Source organism: Scyliorhinus canicula, chromosome 20, assembly GCF_902713615.1.
Source record: "Scyliorhinus canicula chromosome 20, sScyCan1.1, whole genome shotgun sequence".
Classification (NCBI taxonomy): Eukaryota; Metazoa; Chordata; class Chondrichthyes; order Carcharhiniformes; family Scyliorhinidae; genus Scyliorhinus; species Scyliorhinus canicula.
Window position 1 is genome coordinate 61,054,285 of NC_052165.1, and position 25,748 is coordinate 61,080,032.

General features: G+C 44.7%; 1 protein-coding gene across 5 annotated transcripts in view; it reads right to left on the reverse strand.

The window, feature by feature from the left end:
• The window catches only part of pnpla3 (patatin-like phospholipase domain containing 3), a 68,847-nt gene that overhangs the window by 16,953 nt on the left and 26,146 nt on the right, over window positions 1-25,748 (reverse strand). For 2 of the 5 annotated variants that reach the window (XM_038781082.1, XM_038781081.1), the window contains 3 exons: window positions 14,398-14,630; window positions 12,287-12,352; window positions 770-979 (listed from right to left, as the gene is read on the reverse strand). In XM_038781082.1, the coding sequence (XP_038637010.1) occupies window positions 770-979; window positions 12,287-12,352; window positions 14,398-14,630 (509 nt within the window). Of the gene's footprint in view, window positions 1-769; window positions 980-12,286; window positions 12,353-14,397; window positions 14,631-16,233; window positions 16,431-22,332; window positions 22,690-25,748 lie in introns of those variants that run through there. The other 3 variants (XM_038781079.1, XM_038781083.1, XM_038781080.1) reach the window with 3 other exon arrangements.

Genomic DNA, 25,748 nt, shown 5'->3' on the forward strand with positions numbered 1-25,748 from the left:
TAAAGGGGTCTCCTATTTTCTCCCTATTTTTCCAATGAAGGGGCAATTTTAGCATGGCCAATCCACACACTGCACATTTTTGGGTTGTTGGGGTGAGACCCACACAGACAAGAGCAGGATATGCAAACTCCATACAGACACAGTGTCCCGGGGATAGTACCCAATAAGGAAACTTCAGCTTCCTTTACCGCAATCGTGCCCCTCCCCCACCTCGCTCCAAGGATCCTAAAATCACAACAACAGGAAATAAGAGAGTTGTGGACAGGAAGTATACAACCCAAGATAGAGTAGTCAGAATAATATTTGAATATGCTGAAGAGCCATAATAAATAATAATTAATCTGAAGAATTTTCCATAACCAAAAGAGTGGGAAAATTCAGATAGGCCATGTTTAGTTTTGTTTTGACGGCAATTTTTGAAACACAGGTGTGAGTAGTCATGTCCAAAAAGAACCCACTAACAAATAGTGGCTATTATTTTTAACTTCTTTAAAAAATTTCAATATCTGAAATAGTTTTAAATTTCAACCAGGCAGCACAGTGGTTAACACTGCTGCCTCACGGCACTGAGGACATGGGTTCATCCCAGCCCCGGGTCACTGTCCGTATGGAGTTTGTACATTCTCCCAGTGTCTGTGTGCATCTCACCCCCACAACCTAAAAAGATTTTCAAGGTAGGTGAATTGACGACGGTAAATTGCCCCTTAATTGGAAAAACAAATTGGATATTCTAAATTTATATTTTAAAAAATAAATTTCAACCATATACCTTTGGTTCTGGAGGGAAGAGGGCTCGAGTCAGTCGATACAGGTTTCCCAGGCTGAACTGAATGCTGGTGTTGGTAACTCGCAGTTCATGGAAGTTGCTGGGGTTGTCTCGAGGACAGATATCGCTTTCTCCAGAGAATGGAGACACAGTAATTGTATTCTTCAATTCATACCGAGGCAAGTTGTTGCTGATCCCTCCATCTACATAGCGCTAACAAAATAAGGGGGTTAATTTTAAACATAAGGCTATGACTTTCAAGTCAGAGTTGAGGGTAGAGCTTCCAGTTCCAACTGAGAATGTCTTTTAAAACCATAATTCCCTTCCAAGTCGCAATTGCAAAATAATTACCGTTTTAAAAACTAAAATGTTAATTTATTTTTAAAAAAGGCAAAAACTAAAATACTGAGCAGACTGACATAGCTAAACGTTTGCTGCCGTGTGTGGGAAATAAATGAAAAATTACAAATCCAAGATGATTCAGCAGTTCTTTGGATATCAAACCTGCATGCTAACTTGGCCTGTAGCGACTAAGTGCAGGGACTCTATGCTCGTCCTTTACTTATAGCACATCTTTTAATAAGGGACTACGGGGCTGGATTCTCCACCAGTGGGATGCTCCATTTTGCCAGCTCTCCAGGGGTTTCCCGATGCCGTGGGACTGCCCCACAATGGAAACCCCCATTGACCGGCCAGTGTAATGGAGCATTCTGCCAGCGGGGTGAAATGGAAATGTGACATGGCGGGACAGAGGATCCAGCCCTGTTCTATATCTTATATTGGGTTGTTTTTGGCAAGAAGCATTTTTGTTGCCTTACAAACAAAAAGGTTTTGGCATTGGAAAATTAAGAAGTTAAAATTCTTATTGCAAAGTGGCACCAATAATAATTGTTCAAGTAAAGAACTTTCAGGATATGTAATGTACCAAACTTCTCAACTAAAATCACCAGGACTAGAGTTTGAAAATATTCTGGTAGACAAGGCTTCTGTCCCTCAGAGGTTGATGGGGACATAATGTGAACAGTGCAGCACCCAAAAGTTGGCAAAATTCATTTCTAACCCTTGACATATGCAGGTTAAGTCGCAGTTATGACCTGCATGAGACCTACGGGGTAGAAGTATTAGCTTCCCCGCAAGTCTCATGGAGTATGAGTTCCCCCGCTGAGGAGAGGGGACCCTAAAAAATCTGTAATATAAAAGTCGGCCAGTTTTCTACCAACACCTCCGACCCAGGTGGGATATGGAGTGTATTGTATATACTATAATTTCATAATAAATTAGTTTCCATTATCGGCTCGTCTCAGAATTGTCTGTGGTCACTGAAGTCACGCTTTAAGGGCAGTTAGAAATGGGCAACAAATGCTGGCCTTCCAGTAATGCTTACATCCCATGAATGAATTAAAAAACTGAAGTTGCATGCTATCATTTCTTACTAAATATTAAAAAGGGGAAAGGTGTGTGCCTGTGCATGGAGAGGAAAGTGGACAAAAAGTTGTTCTGGAAGTTAAATGCATGCAACATTTCAATTGGAACCTGCCCAATGCTTTATGCACTCATAGGGTAGTTCCCTAAGGCTTGCCGTTTTTAAGCAATTTAATATCCCATTTAATTTGACATTTTTAGGGATCCATCATGTGGTGAATTATAAACCTACAAATTCACACTGTGTTCCAGTATATGTATTGTGTCCTTGTCGGCTCGTATTTGAGCCGTTGCGCGGCTCTGCCCATAGGGGGAGATGAGGAGTTTGTACTGGGCTCCAACCTTGGCTCCGCCCATGGCTCCGCCCACTAACCAGAAGTATAAAGCTTTGCAGTCGTGCGCCTGCTGCCAGTTCATCTCGTCGCAGGCAGGCTCTGTTGTAAGATTATTAAAACCACTGTTCACTTCCAATCACGTGTCTTGTGAATTGATGGTCACATCACATCAAAATTAACCCCAGACTCTTTTCTAAATTACTTTGGTTACTGGTTCCCCATTAATACTATTATCTAGGAAAACGTCAGGTTGGGACTCTTTCCGTCGGGCTAGTTTACGATGAGATTGTTAACTAGCTCTCCCTCATTGCATAATACTAGATCTAAAAAAGCCCAATTCCCTAATTGGTTCCTGAACAAACTGTTTTAGAGAATTTTGTATAAATTCCAGGATTCCATCCTCCACAGCATTAAGTGCCAATTAGGTTTACCCAGTGTATATGAAGATTGAAGTTCCCTCCCCCGCAATGATTATTGTAGTCACGTGAACCTCGAGTTATCTGGATTTATACAGTGTATACATTACCACTACAGTTTAGTAGCCTATAAATATCTCACCAATGCTTGCCACCCCTTGCTCTTCTAATCTAACACTTGGCATTTCGCACCAATTTTCATATTGTTTATGAGGACAGGCTCTCTATTTAGATCTCTCTGTACCCAATGGCGGCCCACAAAGATAATTATGAGTCACCCTTTTGGATTGCTAAATTCCCCAAATCATGTGTTCCATCACAAGTTATAGGATTCTGACCAACTGACACATATCCAAGTCAGACAGAATGGAGTGGGACTGGGGAGATGTAGATGTTCCAATGGCATTGTTGATCTTGTCCTTGGGAGGTTTAAAAAATTCACAGGAAAGTAAGACTCTTTTCAAGTGGGTTTGTTGAATGACTGCAATACACCCTGTATATTATACAGAGTGCAACCAGTGAGCCAGTGGTCAATACTGAAACTGGTGTCAGGGCCCCCAAACTAAATGCGGTCAGTTTTAAGCGCCAATCCAGATGATGTGATAATCCATCGCACCCAAGACTTAGAAGTCACTAGTTGCAGAGAACCAAACCTTTGCTTTGCTCTCGTTAGTACATGCAGCACAGTGGTTGGCACTGCTGCCTCACAGCACCAGGGATCCGGGTTCAATTCCCCACCTTGGGTGACTGTGAGGTTTGCATGTTTTCCCTGTGACTGCTTGGTTTTCCTCTTGTTTCTCCGGTTTCCCAGCACAGTCCCCCCAAGATGCGCAGGTTAGGTAGATTGGCCATGGTAAATTGCCCCTGTGTCCAAAGAATTGTAGATTAAGTGTGGGTATGGAATTACGAAGATTGGGTGGGGGAGTGGGTCTGGTGGGATAGTTCAGAGGTTTGGTGCAGACTCAATGGGCTGAATGGCCTCCGTCTGTACTGTAGTGATTCTATGATATTGCTGTACCAGTTCAATTTCTGGTCAAGGGTGACCACCAAGGGATTGGGAGTAGGACACTTAGCAATACTGGTGTCCTTGCATGTCAACAAGGAAGTAACTGGACTTTCTCGAGTCTGTAGTGGTCATTATTTAGAAATTATGTACTATAAATGTTAATTGCCATTTGTAATTCCATGTCTGGGTGCTAGCAACTTCAATCTACATATACACTGGCATTCGCACCAAGGGCTTTGTAAATGAAGTTGAATACCGAGATTGGATTCCCAAAACCTTGTTCATTAACCAAAAAACAAATGTCTACATCCAAGTAGTAAGGGAGACACGGTGGCATAGTGGTTAGCACTGCTGCCTAAGGCAATGAGGACCCAGTTTCGATCCTGGCCCCGGTGTGGAGTTTGCACATTCTCCCCATGGGTTTCACCCCCACAACCCAAAGATGTTCAGGTTAGTTGGATTGGCCACACTGAATTGCCCCTTAATTGGAAACAAAAATAATTGGGTACTCTAAATTTATATATTAGAAATACATCCAAGAAGTAAATATTGCTCCTGATACCACAGTCGTCCTGACAATGAATTTCTGAAGGATTGAAGTCCTGCATAATAGTGGTTTTCCCCGAATGCAATCGCACAGTTCAGTATCCATAACCTCACTCATTTGGTAACCTGTTGGGCTTCCCAACAATTCGCTTCTGCCCATATGTTTGACATGCACAGAACTATTCTTGACCTGCACCGACACATCAAATGTAGCGGGTATTTTATTTTCTTTAACCACATGAAATTTAAGTTCCAACATTTCTCACAAAGAAACAAGAAAGCTTTCATTAATCCACACACACACACACACACACACACACACACACACTCACAAATCCAAAGGCACCACTTTGAATACTGTTGATTAGCCTGGATACAGAGTCAGAACTAGGGATCTAATCCTGATAATGTTTAACTACCAACAGTTTTGCCTTTGTCTTTCTTGCAGCCTGCTAATAGGATTGAACTTGTGACTTGAATCCTCTGAATTAAAGTAGCTGAGTCCTTAATGCTTTCATACAAAAATGCAATTGTTGCTAAGGTGCAGTCATAATCCATTCTAGATTGGGTTTGATTTTGTGCCTATTTGATATAGGAACGGACAAAAATAGTGTTCAAACATTTTCACCATTCACCTTTATAATCCAATATTTTACAACATCTGATATTGTCTATCAGTTGCTCCCATAGACAAGCTTCAAATTCAAGATAGACTCGTGACTGGATTTTCCATCATTTGGGTCAGTTCTTCGCCAAGCTGCCAATTTGTTGAAAGGATGGAAAAGAAAGATCCCAATGCAAGTGCCCCTTCAATCAATTTCTTCACGAGCCTGCATCATAACCACGACTAAAACAATCTGCTCCATGTCATCCTTCCATGTTATTAAGTCCCCAGTTAATAAGTAATAGCATAGCACTTGAAGGAAGCACCCAGGCACCTTCTCTGTTTTTTTTTACATAGAATTTACAGTGCAGAAGAGAATTTACAGTGCAGAAGGAGGCCATTCGGCCCATCGAGTCTGCACCGGCTCTTGGAAAGAGCACCCTACCCAAGGTTAACACCTCCACCCTGTCCCCATAACCCAGTACCCCACCCAACACTAAGGGCAATTTTGGACACTAAGGGCAATTTATCATGGCCAATCCACCTAAACTGCACATCTTTGGACTGTGGGAGGAAACCGGAGTACCCGGAGGAAACCCACGCACACACGGGGAGGATGTGCAGACTCTACACAGACAGCGACCCAAGCCGGAATCGAACCTGGGACCCTGGAGCTGTGAAGCGATTGTGCTATCCACAATGCTACCGTGCTGCCCTTCTCTTCTGAGAGATTGACTAGGAAGTAAATCTGGCTGGTATGCGGAGTAATAAAAGTCCATTTAATTACACCATCCAACCACCGTGACCAAGTGATCCTATTGGACGATTCTTGCAGGCTCTCACCAGAAAATTCATACCCGAAAACAGAAGCAACTTTAGATTCTGCACCCATTTGTGTGCCTGTTCCAGTTCCAAGATAAAATCAGCTCAATTGCATTCAAAATTTTCCAATGTGATGCGCTATCACTCGTACTAAAGACTCGAATGGGTACAATAGAGGCTTTATTACAGTTAGATGTTTATCCTCCAATTGCAGCTGGTAGAATGGCTGCTCAGGAGAAGTCATGCATATTTATACAGCTTCTTGTGGGCGGAGCTAGCCGGTAGTGGCTACCGGCGAACCTGTAATACAGGTACTGCTGTACATCCCCTAATACAGGCACACACATAATTGCCCAGTGGATCACCACATTCACCACCTGTTAAAAATGAGCCTGGCGTGGAACTATATACAGAATTGTGACTTATTTACAGAGGGGAGGGAAAACAAATTATGTGTCCATCTTGTAACCCGGTGCCCGTCAGAAGTCAAGTTTGTCCGGTGGTCTGAAGGTTCGCTGGGAGCGACGTAACAATGGTGGCGATGTCTGTACAAGCGGTGTCGACGGCGTCGGTGCTGGCAGTGTTGGTGCTGGCCAGTGGCTGGTTGACTCCGGGAGCATGCCGAAATCTTCCTCGTCCTCTAGTGTGGGCAGGGGAAGGAGGGATGGACCTGGTGGGGCTGGTGCTGGGAGCGCGGGTGGGTAGGTGTGTGGGAGTGGCACCCGAGGGAGCCAGGTCCCTGAGCGAGACCGTATCCTGGCGGCTGTCGGGGAACTCCACGTAGGCATACTGGGGGTTTGCGTGGAGCAGGCGTACCCTGTCCACCAAGGGGTCCGCCTTGTGGAGTCGGACATGCCTATGCAGTAGAACCGGTCCTGGAGCTGCGAGCCAAGTCGGGAGCGACACCCCGGATGTGGACTTCCTAGGGAAGGTAAAAACACGTTCATGGGGTGTGTTGTTCGTGGCAGTGCACAGTCGCGACCGGATGGAGTGCAGTGCATCCGGGAGGACCAGCTGCCAGCGAGAGGCTGGGAGGTTCCTGGACCATAGGGCCAGCTGGACGGCCCTCCATACCGTCCCGTTCTCCCTCTCTACCTGCCCGTTTCCCCGGGGGTTGTAGCTGGTCGTCCTGCTGGAGGCGATACCCCTGCTGAGCAGGAACTGACGCAGCTCAATCGCTCATGAATGAGGATCCCCTGTCGCTGTGGATGTAGTCGGGGAAACCGAACAGAGCGAATATGGAGTCGAGGGCCTTGATGACGGTGGCAGAAGTCATATCCGGGCATGGGATGGCGAATGGAAACCTGGAGAATTCATCGACCACACTAAGGATATATGTGTTGCGGTCAGTGGAGGGGAGGGGCCCTTTGAAATCCACACTGAGGCGTTCAAAGGGGCGGGACGCTTTCACCAGGGGCGCGCGGTCTGGCCGGTAGAAGTGCGGCTTGCACTCCGCACAGACATGACAGTCTCTGGTGACTGTCCGTACTTCCTCGACGGAGTCAGGCAGATTGCGGGCTTTGACGAGGCGGTACAACCGAGTGACCCCCGGATGGCAAAGGCTGTCGTGCAGGGCACGGAGCTGGTCTACTTGTGTGCTGGCACATGTACCTCGGGAGAGGGCGTCTGGGGGCTCGTTGAGCATGCCGGGGCGACACAAGATCTCGTAATTATAGGTGGAGAGCTCGATTCTCCACCTCAAGATTGTATCATTTTTGATCTTGCCCCGCTGCGTGTTGTTGAACATGAAGGCTACCGACTGCTGGTCAGTGAGGAGAGTGAATCTCCTGCCGCCCAGGTAATGCCTCCAGTGCCGCACCGATTCAACGATTGCCTGGGCATCCTTTTCAACAGAGGAATGTCGAATTTCGGAGGCATGGAGGGTGCGGGAAAAGAATGCCATGGGTCTGCCCTCCCAGTTTAGAGTGACGGCAAGGGCGACATCTGAAGCGTCGCTCTCTACTTGAAAGGGCAGTGTCTCATCTACTGCACGCATCCTGGCCTGGGCTATGTCTGCTCTAATACGGGCGAAGGCATGTTGTGCCTCGGCCGTGAGCGGAAATTGAGTGGACTGTATCAGTGGGCGGGCTTTGTCCACGTATTGTGGGACCCACTGGGCATAGTAGGAGAAGAACCCCAGGCAGCGTTTGAGGGCCTTGGGGAAGGGGGAGCTCCATGAGGGGGCGCATGCGGTCGGGGTCAGGCCCCAGGAGTCCGTTTTGGACTACGTAGCCGAGGATGGCTAAGCGGTAGTGCTGAACACGAACTTCTCCCTGTTGTAAGTGAGGTTGAGGAGAGATGCGGTGTGGAGAAATTTGGCAAGGTTGGCGTCGTGGTCCTGCTGGTCATGGCCGCAGATGGTGACATTATCTAAGTACGGAAACGTGGCCCGCAGTCCGTACCGGTCAACCATTCGGTCCATTTCCCTTTGGAATACCGAGACCCTGTTAGAGACGCCGAAGGGAATCCTAAGAAATTGAAAGAGTCGACCGTCCGCCTCGAAGGCAGTGTTTGGACGTTCTGATTTGCAGATGGGGAGCTGTGGTATGCGAATCCAGCTGCAAGCGATCTGGTTTGATCCTGATGTCCAAGATGCGGAAAATCTAACTGTAATAAATTGATGCGCTATCAATCGTACTACAGACTCGAATGGGTACAATCGAGGCTTTATTACAGTTAGATGTTTATCCTCCGACTGCAGCTGGTAGAATGGCTGCTCAGGAGAAGTCATGCATATTTATACGGCTCCTTGTGGGCGGAGCTAGCCAGCAGGGGCTACCGGCGAACCTGTAGTATAGGTACTACTGTACATCCCCTAATACAGGCACACACACAATTACACAGTGGATCACCATGCACCTTGCCCTATGGGTGAATCTGTTTCATCCTCACCTATGCTAAAGCTTTCCTTGTAGAATTCCAAGCTCATTGCATTCCTGGCACTGAATTTCCCAGTGCTTCTCAGAAATGTAGAACTCCTGGGCCGGGATTCTCCCCGACCCGGCGGGGTAGGGGGTCCCGGCATGTTGGAGTGGCGTGAACCACTCCGGCGTTGGGCCGCCCCAAAGGTGCGGAGGTCTCCGCACCTTTAGGGGCCAAGCCTCACATTGAGGGGCTAGGCCCACGCCGGAGTGGTCCCGCTCCGCTGGCTGGCGTGAACGGCCTTTGGCGCCATGCCAGCCGAGGCCAAAAAGACTTCCCGGCCGGCGTAAGTCCGCACATGCACCAGAGCGTCAGCGGCTGCTAAAGTCATACCGGCGCATGCGCAGGCGAGGGGGTCTCTTCCGCCTCCGCCATGGAGAATCCTGCCCCTGATCTCCATCAGTCTTCTTCTCTCCTCCCTCAGCTTTTAAAAGCTGAGCACAGATTTGATTTATCTGGTTTTAACTTTCCAATATTCGCAATGGCTCATGTCTAACCATTAACTCTCAAAAGACAATACCAACTTTCAGCACTCTTTATAAAATGTTTTATGGGCTTTCAGTAATCATCCATTTCTCTATAAAGGCAGTATTGAACAGTAAGTTTGAGAGAAATAAATTAACTAAGATAAGTGTCCATGACAAATTTGTCCACATCTCCTTTGCCCAGATCTCTGCCTGGTCTTCTATTGTGCCCCACCTCCTCCGCCCACCTCCTCCACCCCCTTTCGAACTGTATAATTCTGTACATTACTACCACCTTGCTTCAGTTCTGGAGAAGGGTCATATGTTTTACTCTCCACAGATGCTGCAAGACCCACTGTTTATCCAGCATTTTCTGTTTTTATTTCAAATAAAATGCCTCCATCTTCAAACCACATAACCTACGAAGATCACTTATCCTTATAATGATAACCCAGTCACTCACATGACCTGGTCACACTCTACTTGTATTCTATAAAAAATACTAGTCGATTACAAGAGCATGTAGCTGAACGGCCACCTAAGATGGTGACCTGCATAGGATGCTGGGAGAATTGGCCAAGTTTAAGACATGCAGGATGCATGTCAAATAAACATAGATGAGCAAGCTGCGGCCTGGACTTCATTTACAATACACAAGGGGCCATCTCCAGGAACAGTAGAACTATCCTGTCAATCACACTTATTTGCCAGACACAGCAGCACCTAAACTCCTTGTTTGGAAGAGCCTACCTGCTCCCAACACTTGCAGGCATGGCCACTGAGTGCCCACCCCAAAATCGATGTGGCAGCCCCTGATTGGACTTGATCAATTGATTAGCAATAACCCAGAGACTGCCCAAAAGGGCACAAAATCCAAGTAGGTCAAAAGGTGCTGCACCACCTTAGAATCTCTCTTTGCAGCAGCAACGAAACAATGACAATCTTCACCATCAACCCACCAACAGAAAGAATACCAGAGCCAGACCAGACCAAGGACCGAACATTGAGGACTACAGGATTCAGCACACAAATAAAGGCCAATATCAAGTTTAAGGTCTAATATAAACTTTTAGTATTCTGTAGAATAACTTGTGTTGGATGGCATGATTGATTAACTGTAACATAGTAGGGGCAGCACGGTGGCACAGTGGTTAGCATTGCTGCCTCATGGCACCGAGGTCCCAGGTTCGATTTCGGCTCTGGGTCACTGTCCGTGTGGAGCTTGCACATTCCCTGTGTTTGCGTGGGTTTCGCCCCCACAAACTAAAGATGTGAAGTGTAGGTGGATTGGCCATGCAAAATTGCCCCCCAATTGGAAAAAGTGAATTCGATACACTAAATGTTTTTTAAAAACTGTGACATAGTATTTACAAGAGTGTGAAGAAATATTATTTGATTAAAACAAAGTCGACTCGCAGTAATTTGTCCACCATATACAGGTTAAAGACACATTGTGGTAGCAACAAGCATGAACATGCAAAACACACAAATGGCAAACAATAGAAGCACAAGAAGCCCCTTTTAACTACCCTTTGCATGTAACTTATGTGCCTTTGGATATGTGCATTTTTGTAATAACCTAGTGTTTCAGTTATTAGCGGTCAACGGTAGTACACTATCTAAGACTGACTGGTTTTGGAGAGTATAATAATAATAATCTTTATTGTCACAAGTAGGCTTACATTAACACTGCAATGAAGTTTCTGTGAAAATTCTCCTGTCGCCACACTCTTGCACCTGTTCGGGTACACGGAGGGAGAATTCAGAATGTCCAAATCACCTACCAGCACATCTTTTGGGACATGTGGGAGGAAACCGGAGCACACGGAGGAAACCCACACAGACACGGGGAGAACCTGTAGACTCCACACAGTGACCCAAGCCAGGAATCAAACCTGGATCCCGGCGTTGTGAAGCAACAGTGCTAACCACTGTGCTAGCCTGCTGCCCATATAATTGTAGAGTTCAGCAACTTTCTTATGCACTAACCATGAATTTTATTAACTCCTTTGTATTCATGTTATTCTATGATTCTGCTCCACCACTTCAACATCACTCCAAAAAGAGAAAAATTGAATTTCAAAGCGTCTTATATTTGAAGCGACAAGTTTCAAGGGCCATTCCTAAAATCACATTTCTAGTAGCACAAGAAGTAAGTTGGGAGCAGAATAACCATAGGGCATGTCATGGCAAATCAAATGCTTTACTTTTGGGGATTAAAACCCATGCTTGAGGGACTGTGTGTGTTTTATCGGCAAGGTTGATAAAGAAAAATGAGAAAAATCAAATGGTGCTGGAGATGACACTAAACTGGGGCTTTCCACTGTCTCTAAAAAAGGATGAGATTTATTTTCTTCAGAACCAGTGGCTGGTCAAGAAGTCATTCCAGGGCTCCAGTGCTTCAAGGGGCCTATGACAAGTAATACTTTGGCCTTTTGCTGTCCGATTCTCCCAATTTCCTGGAAGGAAGCACCTTGTCCGTAGCACAATTAGTAATTTGATACTGGAAAAACTACCAAAAGGTAACGATTCCTCTGGGTTTCTATGGAAAATGACATTGTTGAAGCATTTGTGAAGAGTTCTCCCAGTTGCCACTATTTTCCAGAGTTTCTCCACCAGAAACACAGAAGAAAGTTTCGAGACACTTTTTGTTATGTTGGCCTTGGCATAAACCCTGGGCACAGTCCATCATCTCTTCAGACAGACAGACAGATGCCAACCACATTGACCAATCAGAAAAATTGTTATCCCAATTGGGAAAATTACAAATGCCAGTTTCATTTAGCTTTGTACCAGCTGATCAAAATCCTTTCGAGTTATTCTCTAAACAAAGGATTTCAATACCAATTGCACCAGGAAGCATTCTTAAATCGGATATTTCAATTCACCCACATTCAATTCCTGACATGTGATTGTTCGTTTGACCCTCCCTTTCAGGTTAAAGAGAGCTTTAATTCAGACCCCAAAAGGCTAAGAGACTTACCACTCCTCGGAAAGACGGTGGAATGAGCCCACAGTAAATTGGAACAAAGGCACTACAGATCAGAGCCTGAGGAGAAGAAGCAGAGGAAGAACTGTTTGTTGCAGACACATTTTAGTGCATCGTTTGTTGTTAGAAGCAGACCAGAAAGCACTCTTTGTCATCATCGGACACAAAACGTTAGCTCTTTTCTCTCCCTACAGAAGCTGCCAGACTTGCTGAGATTTTCCAGCATTTTCTCTTTCATTTCGGATTCCAGCATCCGCAGCAATTTGCTTTTATCCAGACCTCAAAAAGAAAATTGCCCAGAAAAATCTGGCAATCTTTGACAGAAGTTTCCCATTTGCCCACAGTAATGTGAATCTGCTACCAAATCAAGGGGGTGTCATTTCTGTGCAGCAGCAGTGATGTCACCAAGCAACCAATCAAACTGAAATATGTTTACACAACAAACTAGGAAGTTAAAAGTGCTTAAAATCCTTCACTTGTAACTTCAATTTTCAAGGAGTAAAATAAATATAGTGTATTGGGATGAAGCTGAAATAATGTTGACAAACTTTTAAATAGTTTGAAACATATGGAATCTTTCATTGTTGAGAAACTTCGCATTACAACATTAGAAAATTAACTTTTCAGGGCCAGCAGCAATTATGAATACACTGTTAAAAATGCAGTTTTACTTCATTCAACAAGGTTGAATTTTTTCCCAGGGTTTTTACAGAAACATGAATAGCGTTATAAAGATATTTTTGTTAATTCATGATTACAAGGGAGTTAAGAGTCTTTGGGAACCTCTACAACACACTTTAGGGAGGGGCAAGCACTCACTAACAGCGACTTCTGCATTATCTTGTGTATGTCGGAGGTTGCAATTAGTTTCAGTGCAGTAATGATAGTGAATGCTGACAGTTACATTGTCATTACCACAGCCAAATCTGGGTCAATGTGAAAAGTGTCAGAAGCATTCGAGAGAGAGGCCCTTCCCCCTCCCCTTGTGCAAAGGAATTCAGCAATTCACAGACTCAGGGCTGATGTGGTTAGCATAAATGCTTCACAGCTCCAGGGTCCCAGGTTCGATTCCCGGCTGGGTCACTGTCTGTGTGGAGTCTGCACGTCCTCCCCGTGTGTGCGTGGGTTTCCTCCGGGTGCTCCGGTTTCCTCCCACAGTCCAAAGATGTGCGGGTTAGGTGGATTGGCCATGCTAAATTGCCCGTAGTGTCTTAAAAAGTAAGGTTAAGGGGGGGGTTGTTGGGTTACGGGTATAGGGTGGATACGTGGGTTTGAGTAGGGTGATCATTGCTCGGCACAACAGTGAGGGCCGAAGGGCCTGTTCGGTGCTGTACTGTTCTATGTTCTATGTTCTATGTGCCTCTGATTTCGGCAAAGTCCGATGTCTCGCAGGAAAAGCAGCATTGAACCCACCAACGGCAATGGTGGCTTTTTCCCGCCATATTGTCTGGCACTTAGTCAGAAAAATGGTAGGCATGGGCTCCATGTCGTACCGCTGGCTGGTAGTCTCAGACTCACCCACCCCGCCAACACCCCAACACTTCATTGATCCAGGCACCATATTTGAAGGTCATCCTTGCACACATTTCACCTTGAAGTCATGGCTGTCAGACCCAGGAAAGGAAACATTATGCACCCCCTGCCACCCCACTTCCCCCAAAGATTTAGAGCCACTCCCGAGCGCTGCGCTCACTCTGAGCCCCTCTCTGAGCACTGCTCACTCGGTGCGCGCTTTTGAAACCAGTTGTACATTGCCCCATCCTGACATCGCGCCTCTGAGGATGCGATTTTGATGGGGGGGGGGGGGGGGGAGGATTCCAGTGTATTGGCCCAATAATGAGATGTTAATTTATTACAATAAGATTCTTGACCTACAAAAGGCGAGAAAAATGGCCTGCCGCTGGGAGTGAGGGAAAGACAATCACGTCTTGCTCTTGCATTCAAGTCAACATTTAGGCATTCTTGCCATATTTCACACTCTTGCCACCAAACAGGAGCAGAGAATCCCAGCCTCAGTCTCAACTGCATTCCTGCAACATTCCCTTGCACTGTCCTAATAGAGATATAACTTTCAATCCAGTTTATGAGAAGGTTTCTCGACTTACCTGGATGAGTTCTTCCTTGGAGTTGAACTCCGATACCAGCACATTCTCACCATCAGGTACTCGGGTAAGAGAAATGCAGAGCCTGCCTGTGGCTAGCTGGTGTGCATTTTCTGGAAGATTCCGGAAAAGCCCATTTCGTATAATTTTGACTAAATTGAAGGATGGATGCAGAGGTCCCAGATTTCTTTTTCTGGCTTCTTTAGCTACTTTCATGACATCAGCGCAACAATTATCTTGAAAAATGAAACAATGAGCATATTAAAGAATTGTGGGCTATCAATGCACAAATAAATAACAGATTATAGAATCAGAGTAACGCAGGCACAAAAGGAAGCCATTCAACCCATCATGTTTGTACCAGCTCTTGGAAAGAGCTATCCAATTAGTTCCACTCCCCAGTTGTTTCCCCAAAACCCTTTCAATTTTACCCCCCCACACTTATCCAATTCTCTTTTGAAAGCTACTATTGAAAATGCTTTCATCACCGTTTCAGGAAACGCATTCGAGACCACAACTCACTTTTACGTAAAACCAAACCTATTTCTCAACGCGCCTCTGCTTGTTTTGCCAATCATATTAAATTGATTACTGATCTTTCTGCCACTGAAAGCAGTTACTCTTTATACCCTTAATCAAACCATTCATGATTTTGGAATCTTTGAATCTCCTCTTAACGTCCTCTGCTCCAGGAGAACAACCTCATCTTCTCCAAAGTTCTCCACATCAATAAAATCCCTCAAACATGATTGCAGGAGAGATCTGCAAGACCATTACATTGTTCCTGAAGTGTGGCTATCAACATTTTAATACTGTACAATAATTCAGTTTGCAGGACTTCCTTGTTTTTGAACTCCATACATCTATTTAAAAAGTCATCTCACGTATCCAGACAGTTACCTTCAAAGATTTAGCATTTACACCTTCATGTCCCCATGTCCCAACGCTCCTCTTGAAAATTATACTCATGAATTTATGTTACCTCTCCTAATTCTTCCCATCAAAATGTAGCACTTCACATTTCCATTGCTGCTGCTTGTAGCTACTCATACCAGGTAATCTACTGTCATCCTCATATGTGCACTGTAGCTGATCTCAACTGCTCTGTAATCCATCTTCCAACTATGCCTAGTCGATCTCCACTTTGCCTTCTGGAAGAGATCTTTGTATCTTTTCAGCTCGGGTCAGATGGCCAAAATACAGTCTTGTTCTTTTCTGGTCATCACTTGTTTAAAAAAAGTTCTTTTCACCTTGCTATTTCAATCATTTCTTCATTTGTCTTCTAGTTGTACATGGAATTTTAAGCATCGGTCTTAGCAGCCACATTTCAAAGGCCTCTATTTGCTTCTATAGATATTTACTTATTGCTCATGTTTTTGAGGCACGCAGGAAAATTAATAGAATGTAGCATCATATGAGTTTTTCTTTGTTGCAAGCTTTCCTGTTAACACATTCATTATCTTTGCAAAATTACTTCTGGCTATCTCAATCCTTCCTCGGACTTCTGCATAGTATCTAATTTCTTCTGTTATCATTTATCCTAAAAATGTACAAATTAATGACCTCCTTCTGCATTTGTTCTATGTTTACCTACTTGTTCCACTGTGACACGATCCACTTCCACTCTAGTTTCTTTAATATGTTCCTTCCAACTACCATTGTTTTTTGTCTTTCTGGTGTTCATAATCAATCCATATTCTAAACGGATAGATTTTATTTAATTTATGATATTTTCCACAGCTGCTTCCTATTCTGCAAGTAGTGCTATGTCATCAGCGTACCACATGTTTGTTATGTTCTTGCCTCCCCTTGATGCTGTTGACAATGCCACCCCCTCACCTCGCTGAAGGCTTTGCAGGTCCGTCCCCCGATGTTAGGTCAATTATCTCAGGCTGCCCGCTGGACCCAATGCCAGAAACCAGGCTGCTGCTTTGCACCTTTACTCAATGAAAGTTCAGACACCACACCAATTTTGAAGATCAGTGTCCAAATTGCTCCGAGTCTCCACGACTTCAATGTCTGGCAAACTGCTTTCCCATGCTAAAGGGGAGTCCACCAATCAGAGCCTGATGTTGTTCTGTATTGCCTGCAGGTTCTCAGCAAATTGAATAGTTACCAAGGATCTGACTGGTGTTCCCACTACAGCGGTCACCTCTCTGTATCCACCCACCCCCCCACCACCACCATACAAACTGGCTGGTGCCCCGTGCTGAAGCACTGTGTGTGTTACATTAAAAGTCCGCCTCGCCAGCTACAAAGTTAATTACATTCACTGCTAGTGTGTAGTTTTGAGCAGTGGCTCGACTTTGATTGCACGAGCAGAAATCGTGTTCAAGCACACCAAGCAACCAGAACAAACAGGCTTAAACTGAAACATCACCAAAAGCTAGGGCAAGATTCCAAATATTTTGTGAACAGTAAATGCAACAGTGTGTTTAGAATGTTCCCATTAAATATCAAATGGTTTTATTTAATATTTCAAACAATTTATTTATTGTTCCTCACCCCGGCAAAGAAAAACTGATGTTTCCGTAACATTAATTATCTGAGAAATTCACATACACAAGGCATTTGTTCACTGGTGGTTAATCACTTAATAAATACTGCCTTGTCTGAAATGGCACATTATTACTGATCTTGGAACAGGTTTTTAGGTCAGTCACAGCCAGGCTGTGACAAACCACAGCAATGTTAAGCACCAAACAAATGCACATTTAAAAACAGTGAGGAAGCTGATCGCATTACATTTCCAATTAACTCAAAATGGATCTTAATTTAGATAATAGCATACAGTGTTATTTGGAGCAAAGTGAGAAATAGGGCCGATACAAAATGTACATTTTAGTATGGATTTTAGTAAGGCATTTGATAAGGTTACCCATGGTGGGCTTATGCAGAAAGTGAGGAGGCATGGGATAGTGGGACATTTGGCCAGTTGGATAACAAACTGGCGAACCGATAGAAGTCAGAGAGTGGTGGTGGATAGCAAATATTCAGCCTGGAGCCCAGTTACCAGTGGCATACCGCAGGGATCAGTTCTGGGTCCTCTGCTGTTTGTGATTTTCATTAATGACTTGGATGAGGGAGTTGAAGGGTGGGTCAGTAAATTTGCAGACGATAGGAAGATTGGTGGAGTTGTGGATAGTGAGGAGGGCTGTTGTCGGCTGCAAAGATAAATAGATAGGATGCAGAGCTGGGCTGAGAAGTGGCAGATGGAGTTTAACCCTGAAAAGTGTGAGGTTGTCCATTTTGGAAGGACAAATATGAATGCGGAATACAGGGTTAATGGTAGGGTTCTTGGTAATGTAGAGGAGCAGAGAGATCTTGCGGTCTATGTTCATAGATCTTTGAAAGTTGCCACTCAAGTGGATAGAGCTGTGAAGAAGGCCTATGGTGTGCTGGCATTCATTAGCAGAGGGATTGAATTTAAGAGCCGTGAGGTGATGATGCAGCTGTACAAAACCTTGGTAAGGCCACATTTGGAGTACTGTGTGCAGTTCTGGTCGCCTCATTTTAGGAAAGATGTGGAAGCTTTGGAAAAGGTGCAAAGGAGATTTACCAGGATGTTGCCTGGAATGGAGAGTAGGTCGTACGAGGAAAGGTTGAGGGTGCTAGGCCTTTTCTCATTTGAACGGAGAAGGATGAGGGGCGACGATAGAGTTTTATAAGATGATCAGGGGAATAGATAGAGTAGACAGTCGGAGACTTTTTCCCCGGGTGGAACAAACCATTACAAGGGGACATAAATTTAACGTGAATGGTGGAAGATATAGGGGGATGTCAGAGGTAGGTTCTTTACCCAGAGAGTAGTGGGGGCATGGAATGCACTGCCTGTGGAAGTAGTTGAGTCGGAAACACGAGGGACCTTCAAACGGCTATTGGATAGGTACATGGATTACGGTAGAATAATGGTGTAGATTAATTTGTTCTTAAGGGCAGCACGGTAGCATTGTGGATAGCACAATTGCTTCACAGCTCCAGGGTCCCAGGTTCGATTCAGGCTTGGGTCACTGTCTGTGCGGAGTCTGCACATCCTCCCCGTGGGTGCGTGAGTTTCCTCCCACAGTCCAAAGATGTACAGGTTAGGTGGATTGGTCATGATAAGTTGCCCTTCGTGTCCAAAATTGACCTTAGTGTTGGGTGGGGTTACTGGGTTATGGGGATAGGGTGGAGGTGTTGACCTTGGATAGGGTGCTCTTTCCAAGAGCCGGTGCAGACTTGATGGGCCGAATGGCCTCCTTCTGCACTGTAAATTCTATGATAATCTATGATTAATCTATGATTACTCTAGGACAAAGGTTCGGCACAACATCGTGGGCTGAAGGGACTGTTCTGTGCTGTATTTTTCTATGTTCTATATTCTACATTTCTAATTAGCTCTTAATTCCTGTACTCTGCACATTTACCAAATAATTTTTCAGAACAGGTTCTCCCAACTTTTCATTTTCTGTTCTTCACATAGACTTTTTAAACCAAGATAGCTCAAGAACATGCAGCGGCAGCATAAAGAATCCAGTAAGTACAAAAAGAGGAAGGATGATTCTGGATTTAGGTTTTGAGGAAATGAAGCAGGTGTAGGGGGAATCAGTGGGCGAACATTTTGGGAGTGACTATAATTTAATGGGAATTCCATTTGATTTAGTGTAGTGTAGTGTTGAAAAAGGTCAAAGCTAGCCCAAGAGTACAGAGGTTTGGAGGGGCTAGGGTTGTGGTGCTAAGTTGGACTCATTGTTGAATCCAGAAGTGCCTAATCAAAAGACGAGATGCGGTTCCTCAAGCTTGCTTTCATGCTTCACTACAATGTTGCAGCAGGCCAAGAGCAGACTTGTCTGTGTGACAGCAAGATGGAGAATTAAAATGGCAAGCCATCAGAAGCTCAGGGTCGTGCTTGTGGACTTGGTGAAAGTGTTCCACAGAATGGTTATGCAATCTGCGTTTGGTCATACTGATGTAAATCAGACTACCATATTTGGTGCTTAAAAGTGTTGCACCTATCGCTTCTAGGCCTTTTGGCTAAGATGAGCATGAGATCAGTTGTAATGCTTGGACCTGGTATATCTCTTTTGTGGGGCCCATGAATTGGGTTCAATTTGAATTGTTTTTTGGAGCAGGCAAGGAGCTGGATTAGGGGTTTGTCTCTGTCCACACTCTGAGCTCTGGCTTTGTAACTTTGATAAAGTAATAAAAATAAAGTGCTGCACCGAACCCACTGCTTCAACTGGAAGGAATGTTTGGAGCCTTGGTCAGTGAAAAGAGGTAGTAAAATGGCAGGTGTTACGCTGTTGAAAGGGGTCAAGGTGTTAAGATTGAGTAGACCAGGATGTCACAGAGGGAGTAGTCCCTTTGTCACAGAGGGATGGTCCTTTTAAATTACTAACCGGAGAGAAGAGGGGGAAGAGATGTTTGATAATGGGATCATGCTGTGGGTGGCAAGAGAGGCAGAGGATGATCTGTTGGATGCAGAAGCTGGTAGGGTGGAAGGTGAAGACAAGGGAGACCTGATAGCAGTTCTGGGAGGAAGAAGGGATTTGAGAAGAGCGGAAAGTTCCTTCTTCACAAGCCAAATTACGAATGCTGTTTAATATGGTTGTGTAATTTTACCTGTGCACTGCTGTGAAAAAAAAGTCAAAATCTCAGATGTGGTACAAAATCCTGTTCTTGCAAGAACTGCTCTCATCTACTGGAGTTTAGAATATAAAGTGACTTGATTGAAACATAAGATATGGAGGGGTCTTGATAGGGTGGATGTGGAAAGGAAACTTTCTCTTGCAGGAGAATCTAGAACTGGAGGGTCACTGTTTAAAAATAAGGGGTCCCTCATTGAAGACAGAATGGAGAATGTTTTTCCTTGCGACACGCTTCCGGAATTTTCTTCGTGATGCACTTCTTGAAAAGGTGGTGGAAACTTAAGGCAGAGCTAGATAAATTTATGATAAACTGGGAGGGGGGCAGAAAGAGGTGTGAAAAGTTATCAGGGGTGGTAGGAAGTTCAAAGCAGGCTCAGGGGCCAAGTGGTTTATTCCTAATTTCACAGAATAATAGTGCAAAAATGGTCCTTTGGCCCATCTCATTTGTACCGTTGCATGAAAGGCACCTGATCGGCTAATCCTAATCCCATTTGTCGTCAGCACTTGGCCCATAACCTCCAATGTTAAAACGTGCCCAAGTGCTCATCCAGATACTTTTCAAGGGACGTGAGACAACCCGCCTCTCCCACCCTCCCAGGCAGTGGGTTCCAGACCGTCACCACCCTCTGGGTAGAAGTGTTTTTCCTCAAATCCCCCTCTGAACCTCCTCACAACCAACAATTTGGACATTCAAACAAAATGTTTCCCGTAAGTAGCCCGTATATTTTTGACGATGTCGATATTTGTCAATTTCTCTCGGGAAGGCACAATATTAATCGGAGTTTAATTTGCTATTCAATTTCACTGGATTGAAATCAGTCGGGGGATCCTGGTCAAATGCCCTTCTCACTAGCCCAGGGCACAACGACCGATATTATTGCCTCACTGTCAGCTCGGCTGAGATGCCAAAAGTCAGCTCCGTGCGTAGATTGAATCTGGGAAATCAGCGGAGAAACTGACAGGAGCCCAGGGTCCTTTTAGAAGTTACAAAACGATGGAATCCTGTTAGGTAGAGTCCAGTATGTGAATGCTGGGAATTACAAGTAGCCCACTCTGATGCTGGAGTGATCAAAAAAAAGAGCTGGGTAAATTATTCAACCTTCACTTTCAAATGCCCCGTAAGGGAGACTTCGAGAAACGTTTGATTTAAAAAATGTACTGATTCACGTTCAAATTACTTGGTGAACTCCAAGGGAAATCCGTAACTTCTCTGTTCCGTTCGCTACAGTTGCCCAAACAGGCATCTTCGCCAATCCACCCCCTAATTTTAATGAGCGTTTCAAATCTGAAGGAGAGTCTCTTCAATAAACAAAATGTAGAAAATCGCATTGGAATGCCGAAGTTTACTTTTGACGGTACATTTCACGGATGGTCGGGTGGGTTCCTTTGGGAACTTAACAAAGTTGGTGGTTCTTGCAGAGGTGCTAACCCGGGGTCAGTGTCGAGGTCAATGGCCGGCAGTAACCGCGTTAGCAAGCGGACATTTAAACCCGCCCAGCTGAGTCAGCTCACACTGCAGCGGCCAATAACACAACGCGCTGAAACTCAGGTCAGCCTAAGCGCACTGTGGCCCCACCGCTTCAGTGTCCTGATGATAGAACACATCACAGCCGAACCCCGGGGGCAGAAACCATCGCCACTGTAGGTCGCTACCAAATTGATACTGAGAATCACGACCCTTTCATACCGAGCATTGGTTCCAGCTGATGTTAATATAGTAAATATAGTAAAGGGAGTAAGTACTTTACACCCTCTGCATTATTTAGTTTATGCCGTCTCAATCCAATTGTTAAACAACAGGAAGCAGGCAGGCATCAGCCATCCTCAAGATTTACTGAAAAGCACACACACGCAAAGAAAAAAAAACACTGAACAACATCCCCTTTCCCCATGACGTGTGCAGAACACATCTTAGGGTTTCAAATTGTTGGGAGAATAAGTCAGCCAATTTGTCCCAAACCAAGTTCTTAATAAGGTTACCGATTAACTCATGATGCGATTGCAGATATTTCGCAAAACTGCAAGCTACTGGATTTTTAAAAAGTTACCTTAGTAACAAGGACAGTGTAAAGATACATTTCCACCTCTCCAGGCACAGTGGCAATTCCACAGGCCGTCCGTCTTTGCAGATCACTGTAGGGAACCCGATCTCTAATAAAGTGTAAATTGACAGGTTGTTATATATAATAGATATTTATTACTTTCCTCCGGTTTGCCTGTGGGTTCTGATAAGCCCCTACCGCCCCATATTGGGTTTTTGTGCCTCGAATTATTTGCCCCAATTTGCCTCCAGCCCAGGTTCGGGACTCACCCAGCGGTACCCCGCAGACCACGGCGGCGGCAGTCAGCGCCCCGGCAGATGCGCCATAGATCCTGGTGGCGTCCCGGATCAGGTAAGGAGCATGCTCTTGGAAACTGCTCGCCACACCGACATGATAAACACCCAGGAACCCGCAGCCGGCGAAAGAAATGTTCCAGCCGCCTTCCAGATCAAACATCTCGGGCTACAACTGGGAATAGGCCAGGGGGAAATTGAAAACAACAATTGCTGCCGGGGAATTTCCAATATCCTGATATTACAGCCGAGAACGACAGGAGTAGAGTGACAACGTGTCTCACTTGAGCTGATCGCTTTGCTCCTGCCTTTTTCCATGGACCATTATTTTACAACACAGTGGGTGGGCACATCACTGCCTTTCCGGAACGTTAGCCAATCAATTGGAAGGACATTTGAAGGGAGACTTTTCAATTGTTTGAGAACTTTTCCAATGTATATTAGTTTCCAATGTATATTAATTTAACCTGTGTTTCATTTCCTGATTGCGCTTTTCACATCACTTTTAATATATACGCTGATGCATTTTGAAGCCTAATAGGTATAAATGCAATATTTACCAAACTATCAAAAAACAATTTGGATTGTGGAGAATAAATTGAGGGAATTTGGAAGCAATTACGTCACAGGAAGATTCAGAAATAATATTATCTCTACCTACCAGAACTTGGGCTGCATACCCCCAGAACCATGACAGGGTCCTTCATTTGTCCTCCCTTTCCACCCCACCAGCCTCCATATTTAAAGGTTTAACCCCTGCCATTTCGGTCAACTCCAACATAATGCACCACCAAACACATCTTCCCCTATCCTGTCAGCGTCCAAAGGGACCATTCCTTCCGCGACACCCTGCTCCAATCCTCAATCACCCTTACATCCTTCCCAACACCCCATCTCCTTCTCACAGCACCTTCCCAAGCAATGGCAGGATATGTAACACCTGATCATTCTCATTCCTCACCGCCCGAGGTCCCAAACATTCTGTCCAGGTGAAGCACCGATTCACCAACATGCTTGCAATTTAGTCTGCTGCATTTGTTGCTCACAATATGATCTCCTCGACATTGAGGAGATCAAATGCAAACCGGGTTCCGGCTTTGTGGAACACCTTCACTCTGTCTGCAAGCATGCCCCTGACCTTCCTGTTGCTTGTCATTTCAATTCTCCACCTTGCGCTCATGCTCACATTTCTGTCCTTGGCCTGCCAGAATGTTCCAATGCAAGCTGGATTAGTAGCAGCTCATCTTCCAATTTGGCACTGTGCAGCCTTTTGTACTCATCACTGAGTTCAATCATTTCAAATCATGTCCTCCATTGTGATGTTTTTCCCCCTCGTGCCAGTTTGCATCTTGTTCTCATGCTTTTGCTTTCAGACAATGCTGCCCTTTATTCTGCTGTTAACACATTGTGCTATTTTGCTTTCAGACAGCACTAACCCTTGTTCTGGCCAAGATTTGTGTCTTTAATACTGTCATGACCAAGCACTTTGCTTGTGTTCCATGACATGTTTGTCAATTTTTTCTCCCCGCTCTCTAAACTATCTCTGACCTTCTCTTTTGCTCCACCTGCCCCTCCCCCTTTTCCATAGCATACAACCAATTACATTTGTACCTCTCTTCAGTTCTGATGGAGAGTCATATTAGATTCAAAAATGTCAATTCTGTTTCTCTCCACAGATGCTGCCAGGTCAGATGAGTTTTTCTAACACGTTCTGTTTTTATTGGTTGCATACATTTCAGTTGTGGAATATAAACATATTGGGGATAATTTTGACTGATGGGGTGGAAAGTGCTTGTTATACAGTTCTCTAGATTTTCATTTCTAGTGAATTCTGTGAAAATCACTAGAGGTTTATAATTTGTGATTCAACCATAATCACCCATTTTACATTATCGGCCAAAGACAAAATTACTTGACGACCTTTTTTTTTTTAGGAAGAATAGAATAGGCGAATAAGGAAGGAATACGTACTGCAGAGAGGGCTAATGAATATAAAAATGAGGCTCAGACACAATTAATATCCTTAGACATCAGATATAAAAATGGATTGTTACATTACAGGGCTTATACTGCAGATTAATTCTTCCTCAACAGGTTTGTCTTCTGATGAGTCATGATCCGCAGCGTTCAAGTCTTCAAATGGGCTAGGAAATGGGGAAAGGATATGGGTCAACAGGGTGTTAGTTTTTTAAAAATAAATTTAGTGTACCCAATAAATTTTTTCCAGTTAAGGGGCAATTTAGCATGGCTAAGCCACCTACCCTGCATATCTTTGGGTTGTGGGGGCGAAACCCACGCAAACATGGGGGGAATGTGCAAACTCCACACGGACAGTGACCCAGAGCCGGGAACGAACCTGGGACGTCGCCGCCGTGGGAACAGGGTGTAAGGTTAAGCAGCAGCAAATGATTGGCAACACACCCTTTGACCCTTTGTCAGTTGGCCTATGGCTCAGGTATAAATCCAGAGAATATTACCTTTTGAAACTCTACATGTTAATCTGGACCCAAACTTAATTCTCTTAGTAGATCATCATTCCAGGTTCTACCTTTGGCATTTGTTCCCATGTAGGCCATAACAATTTGATCCTCCCTCTCACGCTCCTCTCCAGCCGCAAAGAGGCGTCCTTACTCCTAGCACCCAGCAGGCGACACAACCTTCAGAGCTCCCAATCATGGCTGCAGACAACAGTATTTATTCCCCTGATTATGCTGTTTCTGGTGAATACCACATTCCTATTAGCTCCCCCCACTTGGAATGGCATCCTTGAGGACGGTTGATTACTTTGGTATTTTACAAAATACTTAATTAGCTGTAAACTAATTTGACACATCCTGGGATTGGGATCGGTGCTAGATTAATATTGATTTTTTTTCTGTAACCAATCACTGGAAAGTATATGGGTCCTTCTGGCCCTGTCTGCTGTTGGGATTGTTCGATCTCGCTGAAAATCAATGGACTTTACTGGGCAGCCAAACCTCCCATGGCAGGAAAAGCCAATGTGTCAAGGGCCCATTGTTATGATTCAGTTCCTTCTACCCCATGGGACTGCTTCTCAACCTCTCTCTTGCTGTCCAGTCGACATTCTTACAGAGATCAGAAACTTTTTATGTGATTAATTGTAGACGTGTACCTGAACCATGTTACCTGCAGTGTCATGCAGGTGTGCTCAGTGTAATGGTAATTCCGCATAACATCCTTATATTATGAAGCAATTTGTGGTTTTATCTTTCAAACCTTGACTGCTTTGTGTGTTAATGGGAATAAAATTGGGCAGGGTATAAACTGGGCTGGTAATTAGACATTGCCCCCTTTTGCATTAGCACCCAAAACAAAATTCACTTTACTTTGTGCCAAGTTCCTTACCTTGATAAACCTTTTCTGCTCTATCA